The sequence below is a fragment of the Sander vitreus genome, chromosome 10, assembly GCF_031162955.1.
Source record: "Sander vitreus isolate 19-12246 chromosome 10, sanVit1, whole genome shotgun sequence".
NCBI classification, from domain to species: Eukaryota; Metazoa; Chordata; class Actinopteri; order Perciformes; family Percidae; genus Sander; species Sander vitreus.
Genome location: NC_135864.1, coordinates 17,204,396 through 17,220,869, shown reverse-complemented (window position 1 = coordinate 17,220,869; position 16,474 = coordinate 17,204,396). Strand labels below are relative to the sequence as shown.

The window sequence follows — 16,474 nt, the reverse complement described above, 5'->3', positions numbered from 1 at the left end:
ACACCACTCTCATTCCACATGTGTTAACAGCGCAACAGTTAGTTTAGACAATTTACAGAAATAATGAACACTTGGTAAATATACTGTTTTTTGTTGACCACAGCATAGTCTCAACATCTAAATGTGACAACCTCAGATACCATCTGTTGTCTGTCTGTTGGTCTAAACTGCCAAACGCACCTTAATAAAATATATCTCTAATATATCTATTATCTCTTGTCAGGAAAATATTGAATTTATGATTGGCTGCACACTTTTTGGTATAATTTTCCTTCTTTGTGCTATGGCAGGAAATCGAGTCACTCCAGGTCAGGAGTGGTTAGGGAGGGTAAAAGCCCAAGTTAAGTCATCACAATCCAAGTCTTTTTGATTTTGTCTCATCACATCTTTTCATGCAAAATGAATCCTTCCTGCTTTCATTTGGACACTTTTTATAACAGCAGCAGATGGTGAAACATACACACATTCACTTGACACTCACACTGCAGCCCCATGAGGAGCAACCTTGCCTCCTCTCCTTAACTTTTCAAAATTTTTCACTCCCACTTTTACTCATCTACTGCCCTCTTTCTTACACCGTTATAGTGCACAGGTCGGGAATTAAAATAAACAACCCATGCAGGATGCTATAAATGCCTGTATTTCATAAAACCATTTATTGGCTCTCTAAAGTGTTTTTGCAGCTATTTCAAATACTCCATGTGGTCTGACTGTAGTGTTTGACAGGTATACCCCAGAAAATACAGATAGCTGAGAAGCCTTTTCCTTACACAACATTCACAGAAGATAATTTACATCACTTACATCGCCTCCACAGTTTTTGTCACAGCATATGTAACACACTGCACCTGTTTTGAATGATCTCACTGTGGGTGAATGGTCTAATAAGGAATTTGTGCATTTTTCTCCCTCCTCTTTTCCTACATGTGACAGTGTGGTGATACATGATCTGACTCCTGTTTTATGTCTCTTCAGTCTGTGGGATGCAGCTCTGTGTCTGCTGGAGATAACCATCAGGTTTAAGGTCAACAGACGCAGGACAGACCATGGCCAAAGGCTGATGGATTACACCACACTGGTTTACTGCGCACATACACACACACACACACACACACACACAGCTGCCAGAGCCGCCACACAACATACACAAAATCCATGCCCCACTTACACACTCCTACATTTCACGAGTGAAGTATGTACATAAATATTTTCATGGACAAAGCTGCACACACTTATTTATGTCTATAAACACACACTAGAATGCATGCGCCAAGTGTCAGTGCCAGTTTCCTCCTGTCAAACAGTAGCAGGGCAGAAAGAAAGCAGGTTGGTTTGGAGAGCAGACAGGGGTAAATACCATCACCTTTTATAGACATGCCCAATGGCACAGCTGCACACACACACACACACACACACACACACACACACACACACACACACACATATACTGTATATTCCTAAATCCACAGGGCAGATGGAGATTACTAATCTAATAGAGAGATAACCCTGGAGATTGCATCATAAACCAATAATGAATAAAACTTGTTTGCCGACTTTACATTGCTGTATGTTCAGCTCATTCCCATAATGTACTTTTTGTGCAATATTAATAATTCAGAGCAAATATACACAACTCCGTCATTAAGGCACAAACACGCAACATGACAGGTGCTCCTCTCATATGACAGCCGTATGCATGTGAACACACACACACACACACACACACACACACACACACAAACATACTAAATGTGTGTTTGCGAGAGAAATTTGATCATTTAAAAAAAGAAATTCTTACCTTTGAGGTAGTTCACCTGCTTGGATTGCATGGTAAAGGTTCCCATCACGACACCCATGTTGACTTCTGGCAGCAAACAGGTTGTGTGTGCTAGCTTGTATGTGTCTGCCCGCCGATAATCAAGGTGTGCTAGTGAGTGTGCGTACAGTAGCTGTGTGTGTGTGTGTGTGTGTGTGTGTGTGTGTGTGTGTGTGTTGTAATTAAGTTAGTCCATCAGCCGGCTGTTGTATGTGTAGAAGTACAGATATCACTTCTCATGCTGCCTTACAACCACACTGTTCTGCTGCTTCTGCTCGAGGGTGTGTGCGTGTGTCCGTGTAACTGACTGAGTAAAAAAAAGAGAGAGAGAGAGAGAGAGAGAGAGAGAGAGAGAGAGAGAGAGAGAGCGTGAATGAAATAGAGGGCGCACACGCACTCTGAAGCTACCTTTGTCTACGTCGTCACTGAAGCTGCCTATTTTACATTCTTTCGATTTCTCTCTCTCTCTCTACCGTGCAGACCCTCCCTCTTTCCTCCTCTTGCTCTCTACATCCCTCTCTCTGAGTGTGTCCCCAGTCATTCCATCAATTTCTCTGTGCCTCTTAATCTATACACCTCCCTCTGTCTCTACTTCTCTCTGCTCCCTTTTCCCTTACTATTCGTCTCAGTCACTCTCTTTGTCTGTCTGGTGGGGAAAGAGGGATTGCACACTGTTGCACAGTCAGAGACAGAGAGAGGTAGAGGTACTGTAGAGGTAGAGGGAGAGGGAGAGAAGGGTGTGCGTGACAGGAGGGGAGGACAAAACTCATGGGAGAGTGTGAGAGAAAAGGAAAATTAATGGAGAAAATTATGAGGAGGAAGAGCAGAAAAAGGGAGGAGAAGAAGAGAAGGAAGTGACAGAGACAAATTAGTAGGATTCACAAATGGCAGGGGAGGCAAAGTGAGGTGGTGAGGGTGGGAGGGAAGGGGGTGAAAAGGAGAGATAGAGAGGGATGAAGAGTGCCAGAGGTGAGGGGAGATAAGGGAGGGCTAGACTGATCCATTCCGCTTTGCTATTCAGCAGGCAACGGTCTGACTGTGGAAAGTGTTATTTGCTGCTTTATCTCTATATGTATGAGTCTGATGTGTGTGTGTGTGTGTGTGTGTGTGTGTGTGTGTGTGTGTGTGTGTGTGTGTGTGTGTGTGTGTGTGTGTGTGTGTGTGTGTAATTATTCTGCTAGCGGGTGGGTTATGGACAAAGCCCTGTACATCTGACACCACTACATTTGCAGAAACGCCGCCTCACATATGTCAGCACTGGCATCAACGCGCTTCATCAGACATGTTTTTCCTCTCGAGTCTGCTGATGAATCCATTACACAGATACACAACCAGGCCACACGCCCTCTACGACAATACAACCAGGGGAATCACGCCAGTCTTTTAATCATGCTTAACCCCTTGCTGCCCTCGATGTAACACCCTGCTGTTAAGACTGGCGTGCTGCACCGACGCCATCGACTGCAGCCCCTATTGAAATTCCTCACATGGCTTTAGTTAAGAAAACAATTTACAGCCTAGTCATCGCTGTGGCTGAGCTGAGGCCATCAAGGCCAATGATAAAGCCATTAGGCCATGGCATTCATTAAAAGCTACTGCACGCTGAGGATCGATGCAGAGCAAAAACAAGAGAGATAGAAGAAGGAGGTGTAGAGTAGATGAGAGAAAGAAAATAAAGAAGAAAAGAGAGGCAGAGAGAGGTAGATAGACAAAGAAAGTGACAAAAAGGAGCGCTGCAGAGTAAGGCGAATGGTGAGAGACATTTTTGGGTATGCAGGAGCTCACCCTCATCACACATGCACACACACACACCCCTCCTCTTTCTCAAAATTAAACAATAGCATGTTTCACACACAAGCACACATCCAAACACCCACATGTAAGCTTGGCAATAAATAAATGGAGAAAATAGGTTTTTAAATACACACTACAGCAGCGGCACACAGACACGCTGATTAAATTCTGAAAGCTTGGCTGAACAGACGAGATAAGGGAGCGTGATTTGCTGTAGTGCTGATGTTTAACTTCAGTGGAGGGGTTATATACACATCTATCAGAGGAGAGAAAGCATTTGGTTGATCAAACACATTGAACAAAAAAAAACAAAGGAAAAGCTGAAAAATGGGCCGTTTTGATCAGGCTCTGCAAAGTTGACATTTTCTGGTGCGAAGTTTTCAAATAGCACTGAATGAACTTATACCCTAAAGATAGTAAACCCAGGAGAAGAAGACTTGGGTGCTTTACTTGTGCTAAGTGTTGTAGACTCTACATCGGTGAAATGGCAAGGACCCTGAGTTACCCTGGGAGTGAAAGAGCATTGGAAACAGGAAATATCAGCTTTACTCTTCATATATGCTGAACTGGATGTTTAGCAACTGGAACTTAATTGGAAGTGTACTAACTGACTCTCTAGTTTACTTACAAATAAAACCATTACATGGTTCTTTCCTGGGAACCTATTAAGAAATGTTATTGTTTGGAAATTATTAGGAATTTAACAGATCAGTAAAATTAAACAAGTAAGTAAACCTTGAGTTGAGGATATGTTATCACATAATATCCAAACCTGCAATAAATCTTCAGCAATATCTACTGTAATCATTTTCAAGGGATTTAATAAATCTTTGAGGTATCCTGCTGACAAACACAAACACACAAAGTAATTAAGGCATTAACGTAGTGGTTTAAACAAGATAAACCATAATAGCTTTGCAGACCTGCACTTGCAGTGCAATAACACTAAACAGCAACAGGTTTATCACATTAGGCCGAGCGCCAAACTCTTCCAAGACATTAAGCCTGACATCGTCTGTGCTGCTACACAGTCCTGTCCGGGGTGCTGTGGATCATTCTCAGTGCCAGCCTACCTCTCTTTCATCATTTATTAACCATTACACAATGGACCTTTTACTAGACTGAGATGGCTGCCTGGATGAATGGATGGAGGGTAAGGGAAGAAAAGGATGGGGTTAGACAGTGGAGTAGTAAGAAGGGGGAAAGGTAGAAAGCATTTGACAGCAGAGAAAGAAGGTGTTGACAAGCAGAGGAAATGTGGCAGGCAGGCAGTGAATAATAAATCGGCTGGTTAGCTGCTGCCCGGTCTTATCAGATGAAGGAAAGATGGAAACTGTCATAGTGATGACCACACAGAGGAGAGGAGATTAGAGCAATGAGAGCAGCGGATTGGGAGGGCAGCATGGAGGGAAGGAAAGAGGGAGCGAGTGAAGAAAATTAGACAGGGGGGCAATAACTGTAAGAAGGAAGAATAAGAGAGTGAGATGATGAGAGTGGAGAATTTGGAAGGTAGGATAGATGGGAGGAGGTTAGGGAGGAAAGGTGGGGAGAAGTGAATTAGAGCAGAGAATTGGAAGGACAAAGTTGATGTAGAGAGGTGAGTTGGGGCTGGGTCGATGGAATGAGGGAGAGCAGAAAATGACAGAAACAAGATGGTGGGACAGAACAGGGGGAGGTAGGCAAGGCAGAACACAGAGATTGAGTGCTGTACAAGGAGGGAAAGCTGCACCTGGCCACTAACTGGTTCAAATGGGCTCAGTGTCGTCTGAGTCATCAGAACAACATAACAGATTAATTTACTGGAGTGAGGAGTGGAGGAGATGCTGACAGACATGGGAATGAGGTGTAATGCCGCTGAGATCAGCCACTGCTATATAGACTACAAACTTACACAGTCTAAGCAGTGCAACAAGGCCAGCAGCAATCAATGTGGAAGAAGGAGTTAACACTGCCAAAGCCATTTTGCCTCTAGAGTGACATTGTGCTACAAATGTTGATCATCATCACTTCAAGGATCATTTCACCCAAATTACAAAAAAATGTATGTACATCTATAAGTGTCAAGCCATGCAGCTAGTCTTGGTTTTGTTTATTATACCAGCACAATGGAGATGAATGTATATTTACTTGTGGTGGTAAAACAATGAAAATGAATCTACATTTTTTATGACATGACCATATGTATGTGAGAGGGGTTTAACACCCACTGTACACTACCTGCTCAGCACCAAATGGCTGGCAAACAAATTTAGAGACCAGCTGGTGAACATGGTGGAGCATGTAGCAGCTACAGAGCCAGATACTTCCCTCAGGAGTTGGTGGAGACCAAGAAAGATCTAAATATTGGACTCACATTCGCCAGAGGCTTGTACCAAGAAGCTAGATTATCTAGTTATCTTTGAGCTTTATTCAAGTTCTCCAGTAATACGAAGCTGGCTCACTTTCATACTTTCAGCCAATGTAGATCACTATGATAACTTATGCTGCACGGCTCCGGGTAACATCAGACCTGACTACTGACCAATCACTCAGTTCAACTCAATCAAGCACTGGAAAAGACGTCATCAATCCCATATCTATGATCATTCCTACAGGATCCAGACACGGACAAAAATGTTCAAGGGAAGTGATAAGTAATAAAGATCAACAGCCTACATTTTTTTGTAGATCAGTCAAATCGTTTTGTTGACTTTCCATTCACATCAAACCAACTTTTTCCAAAAAAAGGATAGGCTACTTAATAATAATTAAAGTGGCATTTTCATTGTACAACTTAAAAGGTAATAATATGACAGTGCTGTGTTTACAGCTGTCTCTGCTGTCCCACAGACTAAATAGTTAATCAATTAATTAATTAATAAAGAACAGGCAGGTTAATCAATAATGAAAATAATTGTTAGTTGCATCCATTTTATTTCTATGCTTGTAGCATAAAATGATGTAGATGATCCAGAGTAAAGCAGAGATATGTCTGTTGCTAATATTGTTTCTGTATTAAATAGTGCTAATTGGCAAATTAGCATGCTAACACGCTAAATTAAGATGGCGATGATGGTAAAAATGATACTTGCTAAACATATTATCATTGTCATCATGAGCATGTTAGCATGCTGATTTTAGCATTTTCAATAAGGGCCACAAACAAAATACCATTCTCTGTCACCATGGCAGAAATCTCAGAGACATTCAATACCTGGAGAAATTAAACTAAAACTATGTGTGTGGCTACATACAAAAGAGTGAGGAAACCTGCTTTTTCAACAGTAATTTGGGTGAGCTAACGCTAACTGATTCAAAACAAGATGTCTGGGGACTTTTCTGTATTGGTGCCCTCAGCTCTAACAGACTGATCAGTGGTTATATCTGAAAGAACAGGGACCTGTATGGGTGAGTGTTTGAGCTTTCTCTCGTCTATTTCTCTCTTCAAGGCCATGGCTGCTGTTTTTTTTTTTTTCAGCAGTGAATCTTCCTGAGAGATTCACTGCTGTACGCCGCCCACATACTTTATGTGACCTGTCAAGATGTGAAAAACTCAACTTTGCTTCCACCATCTGACCTACTCCCTCTGGTAGATACACAGATGACGCATTTGACAGAGCTCCCGGTCCCCAAAACCCAGTCAGCTCGAGGTGAACTTGCATAGGACATAAACCAGTAAGAAACACACTAACACCAAGCTGTTAAACATTCCATTTTCAGCTTGCTTTAAATAATTACTGTGTTTTTTTGCTATAAATGTTTTACAGACAGCATCACCTTGCCTGTGGCTGCAACTGTACTCGAGCCCTATCACTACTATTCCTGGACGCAGACAATAAGCACACGACACACCAGGCTGTTAGCTTCTTCAAAAGTTCAAATGAAAATTACATTTTTGTTAACTGCAGCTAAGTCTTTTCTTCTTTACCTAACATACCCAGTTGGTTTCTGTGACTTGAATACACTCTATTGCCTCTCCCCTTCTGTCTCTCGTTCCCTTCCTCCTCAGCAGATGAGAGTGATGGAAGTGTTAATTGTATGCAGCTTGGGGATTGATTACAGTGCTCGGGGGCAAGAATGGTGTCTCCTCCCCTGAGAGCCTTATCCATATGAATTATGTTGCATTATATTTTGTATTAAACATGCACGGTGTCCCCTATGGCACATTAAAAGTGCTATGACAGCATTGTGGAGCTAAGCAGCATCACACACAGGTGTAGAGCTCACACACAGGGAAAGGCACACACACTAATATGCACATCAAAACTTGTGTGCACAAAGACACACACGTGCTTCCTTACATATGTGCAAAGAGTGCAATCATGCACACACACACACACACACACACACACCCTTCTTCCCAGCTCTCTGTTCTCTGTACTCATCTATCCTACTTTCAGTCCTTCTCTGAATACAGAAGTGCAGTTAAGTTCCCCCAACTCAAAAAGGGATGAAGCGAATAGCAAAGTGGATATCTAATGAAGAAAAAAAAGGATCTTCTTGCTGAATGTTTCATTAAAGTGGCTATTTGTGCTTTCAGTTTGTGTTGATTCTAGCGAAACTAGTGTTTTTACCATACCTGCTGTCGTAAAGGTCTTTTCTTTATGGTGCTGTATTACATTATGTATAGTCTATAGCCACAACGTTACACTTCCGGGATTGCTCCCAGTGCCTCCGAAAATTCCGCTGGATGTCTCTTTTTTCGGCCAGATGTCCGTTACCTTCCGCTTTCTTTGTGTTGTAATTTTAAACTCTGGTCGATTGATGAAGACTATGGTTAACTGCTCCTCAGATCTCTGCAGGGTAAATCCAGACAGCTAGACTATCTCTCCAAAAACAACCTTTGAACGTACACGTTTCACCGAAACAAGTTCTTTCCCGAGGCTATTTTGACATCGTGGCTCCGTCCGGTGCTTAGATTGTGATTGGAAATGCCAATAAACCAGAGTATGTTTTTCTCCCATCCCGGAATGCTGTATGGACTAGCCAGACCCTGCTCCGCAGCACTTTCGGGTAAGGTCTGGCAATGCAAGACTACCCTATGTATATTATTGAGTTAGCGTTAACGGGAGGTCATATAGTTATGTCATATAGCGATGAATGTTTTGCTCGGACAGAAAATCATAAATTTACAATAAGAGAATACATTACAGATGCATTGTTGTAGTTCAAGTGTTGCGTACGGTAACTTAGCCTACTTTGGATCATAGACTGTTAATATTAATGGACAGAGCATGTATGACGTCACCCATTGGTTTGTGGAGATCTGCTATGAGTCGTCGAGTTTGCCGTTACGGGCGCAGCCATCCTGGTTGTGGATGTGACGATTTTAGACGAGAGGGAGGAGCCACGTTCCGTTACACACATTCACTGGCAATCACATCATAGCCACGCCCTAAAACACCCCCTGCTTTATCGCCGATTTTAAAATCAACAAGACCATAATTAAAAAAATTAGTGTTGCAGAAGACTTAAAACTAGCGATTGAGACCATAAACTCATTATGAAAATGTTTACTGAGGTAATAAATCAAGTGAGAAGTGGGTCACTTTCTCATAGACTTCTACAGAAACCGACTGTCAGTACCCGATCCGTACTGCCTGTAAGATCCCTTCTGCGCATGCGCATAATTACGTAGTAGAAATCTAACAATGTCCCTGTGCGATTTGTACCATGCATGCGTTGAAACACTTTATGACCAAACATCACAACTTTTTTATTAAATCTTTATTATACAATAGTCATAGCTACAAACAATCGAGACTTGTCACTGATCCAAAAACCGTGTAGCGACGTCGTTGTTGTGTTGTTTATGTTAATGTTTTTACTTTTAATACTTCGTCTTGACTAATAACCATAGACTGTCTGTTATTAATGCGATGAAGTGTAAACATACATAAGTGTCCTTTTGAAGACGGGATGACAGTTCTTCCAGCCACCACTGCTGTATACCACTATAGTATCTACATGCTAACGGCAGTAAACATGTCATATTAGCTGGCAATGTTGTTAAATTCTCCCCAATTCCAGGTCACATTCCTGCTGAAACATGTCCAATTGTGTAGTGTTTGGTTCAGAAGCCTTTATCTGCGATTTTTGACGTTAGAAAGTGCTGCTTCGTTCCACTACAATCTAACGTTAGCATACTCATAGCTAACTATTGTAGCTGCATGCTAACGCGACATAGCGGAGCATATATAGCTAGCTCTATATGTAGCTACGTATGTAGCAGGACTTTGTACTGTAAAAAATCACCAATAAAGGCTTCTAAACCAAATACTAAACAAATACAAATACAATAAAGTGACCGGAATTTGGGGTGAAATGTCCAGCATTGAGCTACATAATAGTTTGCAAGGAGTTTGCTGGTCTCTCACAGAGATCTCATTTGTAGCCCTGTTTTTACATGATACTTTCATTGAAGTACAAACACATGAAGTGAGAGGTATACACATGCTTAAACTTTATTTAAAGCATGATTAACCTGAAGCAGGACGGAGTCATGACTTAAAACACCAAAGCAAGGCTTATAGCTCAGGCTAGCTAGCGTTAGTAAATTACTTTCAAAGTTGCAAAGAAATTATGAAACGTAAAATTTGAAGCCTTTATTTAATTTGCTACATGGTGTTGTACTGGATGGCTGGACGACCCTCCGTATATCATTAACAGATACTTTAGGTAACTCCAGCAAACACCTTGTAAACTTCATCTCTGCCATCATAACGATCTACTGTCACTGTCTAATGTTTTCTTCTGGTAACCAGAAATGTCCAAACATCCTTACGCCAATGGGTGCATAGAGCTGTGAAGTTTTGATCAGGCAGTGTCGTAAAACATGTTGAGTTTCTGCGCATGCGCTAAATTATGTGCATGTGCAGTACAGATCTTACAGGCGTTACGGATCGGGTACTGACACCGACCTCCTTTTGCAACCGCACGTGTCGCCCCCTGCTGGAATTCAGATAGAATGCAGGTTTAAGGCACTTCTGCATTTGCAGCACTTCGCCGAACCGGATGCTTTGTCCATTAATATTATACAGTCTATGATTTGGATGTATCGTGAGCTAAACCAGGTATCACGGTCACTGTGTCACGAGCCAAAGCATTAATAGATTGTTGTAGCAAGCAACCAACGTAATAATAATAATAACTTAGATTTATATAGCACATTTCATGAAACCCAAGGACGTTTTACACAAGTACAGGGGGACAAAAAGAAAATAGTAGGCTAACACAAACAGACTTTAAAGAAATAAAAACCCAGGCACTAAATGGAAGGGGGACGTACTTTAATGTAGGCTACTGGCGTACAACCACATTGTGCATTGTAAAGTTATTTTATGAATGTGAATGATGATGAAAAATGAAATGAAAAATTAACATATTATATAGCCTACCTGAGGGCTATCTGTTGAAAGCCTGGCCGAGTGTGACTCGGATTTCGCCCGTTGTCTTTCACTTTCCCTTTTAGCTTTTAGTTGCTCTTTATTTCCTTTTTCCTGTGATAACCCTGGCCCAGTATCAGCCATAACTACAACAGATAACACCTAAAATAAAAATAAAATACAATTAGGCCTATATAAAGAAATCTCCTGCTACCCTTTACCTGGCTTTACTACGGGCTCCTTACACAGGCTTTTCCAGTGTCACACCGAAATCTGTGACCCATCAGAATGTGTGCTCTGTAGTGCCGTCTACCTGCTGTAAATCATTTAGTTTCTGTTAGTCTTGTTTGCTATCATAGGTAATTTTTGATCATCAGATGAAAAATTACACAGTTTTAGAAACATTCAAAAGTTACATATAGTTTCTTTAAGCCCTTATGACGAACACTTGTGGCTGATGCCATGGTGAACCTTCAGTTTGAAAATCTACCTCAGTGTCACTCATTCATCAACAATCAGAGGAAGCGCTGCTTCATCAGCAGGCACTTTGAGACACTGAATATTTAATGCTTTACTTGGTTAAAACTCAACTTCACGTTTGTTCTGAGCTTTCCTGACAATGTGGGATTACAGTAATCGGGAGGAATAAGAAAGAGGAATCTGGTGCCCTCTGCTGAGCAGTCTACTCATGAATGGGAAGAAAAGAGGCATAAAATACTGAGATTTAGTAAAAAATGTAACATTTTGAAAAACTTTCCCAATAACAGAAACTATCAGCCATGGCATTTAAATAAGATGTTTCAATAATAGTTACCGAAGTTAATACCCAGGTATTAAGCCACATTAAAATGTAGGACAGTGGAGTCATTTTTTGCTGTTGTATGTTATTGTCAATGAACAAAAGCTTTGTTTTTCTTTCCTTTTGGAAATGAGCGCCTCCAGTTGAGTCAGTAAACAGACAGGAAGGAGGAGAAGGATGATTAAGATTGCTTGTTGCTGTTCCCAACACAAGAGCGCTTTGAAGACTGAGAGGAGTCAGCACATTTTAAGTTTTTTGTTTTGTTCCTCCTGTAAGTTTCCTCTGAAGTGGTTTTGTTTCTGCCAAAGAAGCTCTGGGGACAAATGTGGAAAAGTTTAAGTAGATTTCAGTTGTTTTTCAGTTGTTTTTGTGTGAAATTGTGTGAGTTGGTAAACCAGACACACAATGGGATGCAATACAGGCCATGAGTTGGATTTAAAGGTCCAGTTGGTAATACTGACAGGTAGCGTTTAAAATAGTTACTGCAGTCCAAATTCAAAATACTGGACAGATTCGTCTTCCCCGCCCCCTCCTCCCCAGACTCGAAGTTCATGGAGGTTGCCAGGTTGAGAACACAGTATCAATGTTGCTAGACGCTAGTCTCACATAGCCAGACATTACTCCACAGCACAGTAGCTAACGTTAGATGCTGGCTATGTTGACAGTCATAAAAGCCCATGCTCACGCGGAGCTCTGTACCCAACTGACAACCACCCTATCTTGGCTTAAAATTATGGCAACAACCGCTAAAAACACCACCACCTCATCGTCATCCCTCCCCGACTGACAGGCACACCTTCTCGGCTTAAAATTATGGCAGACACACAACACAACCAAATACATAAACGCGCTGCAAATACACACAACACAACCAAATAGATAAATGTGCTTCAAATATGAAATGATGCAAAAAGAAAAGCACACAAACCCAGAAAACAAATGCAACAAAAAAACGCAGCACCCAGATTACACAACGGAAGTTTTCCAGACCTCTAGAGGGAGCAGCTAGTGGAACAGCTTGATTTTCGACCCCATGGGGAGAGAGCGCTCTGCCTTTTTATTAGTCGGGTATGGCTGCAGCCTGGAGAACTCCATAGACTGTATATTACATTAATATTATTATTATTATTATTATTATTATTATTATTATTATTATTAATAACATAATATATTAATAATATACAGTCTATGCTCCCGTCTCATGCCCTCCCGGCTGGTGCCGTCCCCGAGCTTCGGCTTTTCAAAATAAAAGCTCGCGTCTGGTCCGCTATGTGTTTGTACTTTGGTGTGTTGGATGTTTGTGAACTAAACAGTAGGCAATCATGCTAATGAATACAATAACTTTTTCAGCAGATGTCTTACTTACAACACGTTGGAGTTAGCAAAGCAGTTTTGTGTTTATATGTGCGAGCGGGATTTATTCAGATTGATAAATCCCACGGTAAATCGGCTGGTTTACTAAACAGGGAGGGACTATAAATCCTGTCTGGTTTTTGTATTTCAAGAGCGAATTGCTCCACAATATGAATACAGATTGATCACTTATTTTGTTGGTAACCGTTGTTGTATAATCACAATATCACACTTGAGGAGGCCTATACTTATAATGCGCCTTTCGGACCTCGAAATGAAGCCCTCTCATGTAATATGGCTTAAACAAACGACAACGTTAAACGCTGATGCAGTTTTAAATGTTTTATCACCACGAGTTTACAGACGTCTCTGCTGATTGAGTATCACCTGTGACCTGAGCCGAGACTTAATATTTACAGTCTCTCTCTCTCTCTCTCTCTCTCTCTCTCTCTCTCTCTCTCTCTCTCTCTCTCTCTCTCTCTCTCTCTCTCTCTCTCTCTCTCTCTCTCGCATCGTTTCATATTTGCAGCGCGTTTATGTATTTGGTTGTGTTGTGTGTATTTGCAGCGCGTTTGCTGAATGCTGCATGTGTTGTCAAATTAATGAAGTTGTTTACTTAATTTGCTTGTGTTTTGTCTATTTGTGTGTGTTTTCTTAAATTGCAGGGCGTTTGCCCCTGTCGGCCACCGTAATATCTGGAAACCCGGACCCAGTATCAACTGCTCAGAATGGGCAGTTGATACTAACACACAGGTCAAAACAAAAGCAGACAAGCAAATTCTGTCACGGAACATACATTTCAATGGAGAAAATACTGGCATTAGCATTGTTGTCAGAAAACATAGTATTTCAGCTTAGCATGTTACCTTAATGTCTGATGACATATTGTGGTCGTGGTCTGGCTGAAGAAAAGAAGGGATTCATTCGAATTTTCTATGTTTTGCTATGGATTTTCAGACGGTTTTGTTTGCTGATAGCTGCTGTCAGGTGCCCGGACCACCACAGAGCATGCTGTTCTGCATCCAAACAGGTTGTATGCCAGAGGGAGGCACCTGAGGAGGACAGGCTGCATGGCTAGGATAAGTGAAATCATGCAGGCTGTTTTCAGCCTGGCATGGCTTCACAGGATGTTTACATGGTTTTCATGGATGATGGGAAGCTGAAGACAAGTTTAGTGCTTAGGCAGAGCAGAAAGTGACAGTCAGTCAGAGATTAACTAAGAGGAAAACCAAAGTGATGAAAAGGATTTGGGCTAATCAGCCTGCAGCTAGAGGAAGTTTTCTGTGAAATAGAAGCAAACAAATCAAAAATTCAGCTTGTGTGGATCTTTTAAGATTATTTACTGATAGGTTTAGCTTTAATACATATTTTGTGCTAGAGATTGACAGGAAATAGAGATAAATGTCTCTGGCTACGATGAAGCAGGAAGCTAAATTATGATTTAGTGTCTCGGCCACATCCCCTACCTCAAGAACAACATTAAGATATTTTCAACATGATTGTTTATTTAAATTTGGGATAACACAAAAATGGCAATTACTCTCAGCACAACTGTAAAAAACCATGCAAATCTTCATTAAGATTTAAGCTACAGCTTATTGCACCTACCCTTTCTACAATACACAGGTCAAAAGGTAACATCAGACAACATTTTACACTATCCCTACCATATTAATGCCTACAAGCCATGTTCATACATTATATAATCGTCCATTAATATTATTTTTAAACATATAAAGTGTTCAACACATTTTCCGTTCCTCACTACAGAAATTCTTTGACTGAAATAGTGATTTATATTAGTCCTGAACTTTTGCTTCTCCATTTCTCTCAAATCATATTGACTTTCTCTCAACGTTTGGATACTTTCAGGTAGTCATTTGTTTTTGACCTACATGATTTTTGCTATTTTAAAATCTACCAAGTCTCTTTCAGATATTTTAACTAACAGTGGGTCCTTTGGTATAAATGATAGGGAAGTTCTTATACCTTTAGCTTATAGCTAAAATATAGTGTCATAGCTATAATAAAAAAACTGTCCCAGTTTGGTGGGTACATGTAGCTCCAGTCTGATTTAGGCAAAAAAAGGTTTGACTCTTCACAGTTGTTTTCTTACAGGTTTTTGAGCAGACTAAAAAACACCAAATTTGTGCTATGAAATTCAAAGAGGAAACATGATTAGCAAAATCCAAGTCAAGTGTGTTTGATAGGTATAATGACAGGTTAGCGTATGTGATTTTCTTTCTGTATTTTCTAGTGCTACCAGCAGAGGTCAATGCTGCTCTGATAGTCACTCTACACAGAGCTGAATCATGTGAGTATACCTGTATTTGAAATGCCTTTTAGTACATTGAATACACAAAACTTCATTATGTTTCATGCAGCTCCTGTTGCTACTGAAATAAGAGAATGTATTACTATGGCTCTTAAAGCGTAACTCTAGCCAAAATGCAACCTAGGGTCTTTTTGTGAATGTACCCGAGTCAAACTTTCGTTTAAAAGCATAATTAGGATGGAAGCGCCACTGTTAAGATTGACCGTATTTTCGTTTTTTTCAAATGGCTTTTGAGTGGGAGTGCTAGGGGCACTTCTATGATAGCATCAAAATCGCTATTTTTAAAACACTAAGAAGGCTCGACACAACATAAAACTTTGCTCGAAGTATCACCAGGGGCTCTACACATGAACTTGAGCATTGAGAACATTGTTTGTATACACAGAGTTTACTAAAAAGCCGAGATGGCGGCGAGCGGAAAAACCAACTGCTACAGTGAGTTGTTAAAACCTTTCTTTTTAGCTAGATTAAATAAAGTCCTTCAACAAGCTCTGCACATTCTCCTCAGCATTTGTGTCATCTGACCTTCATCAGCTATCTGGAACAACTAAATAGTCACACCCTAACCCTCTTAGACATCATTAGGCGCCATTAGAAAAACACACACAAAAAACCATTAGATTTGACTCTTGTTGCAGACAGACATTTAAAATGTACAGCACTCAGTAAAGAACTTGAGCAAACCTTAAATTTCAGCAAAAAAATGCTCAATGTCACATATTCACTATTTGCTTTTAAATTACACCAGCAAAACCATTGTATATGTAATTAGTTACAGTATAGTACAGTATAAGACATGACTGAACAAGTCCTTCATCACACTTGGTGTTCATCGATTTAAACAAAGAGGGCACAGAGCAGCTTCTCTTCATGCCCAATAAAAACTCCAATGTCCCAAGTTGAAAAGCAATGGGTAGTAAACACAATATAAAACTACAAAATTGTAATGGCCCTTTAAGGAGCTGGAATGTGTGTGTGTGTGTGTGTGTGTGTGTGTGTGTGTGTGTGTGTGT

General features: G+C 40.8%; 1 protein-coding gene across 2 annotated transcripts in view; it reads right to left on the bottom strand.

Moving 5' to 3' along the window:
- The window catches only part of kcnip1a (Kv channel interacting protein 1 a), a 38,895-nt gene that overhangs the window by 21,142 nt on the left and 1,279 nt on the right, over positions 1 to 16,474 (bottom strand). Inside the window, exon 1 of one of the 2 annotated variants that reach the window (XM_078261427.1) lies at positions 1,799 to 1,856. The exons of the other annotated variant lie outside the window; for it this stretch is intronic. Coding sequence (XP_078117553.1) covers positions 1,799 to 1,856 — 58 coding nt within the window. Of the gene's footprint in view, positions 1 to 1,798; positions 1,857 to 16,474 lie in introns of those variants that run through there. 2 annotated transcript variants of the gene reach the window in all.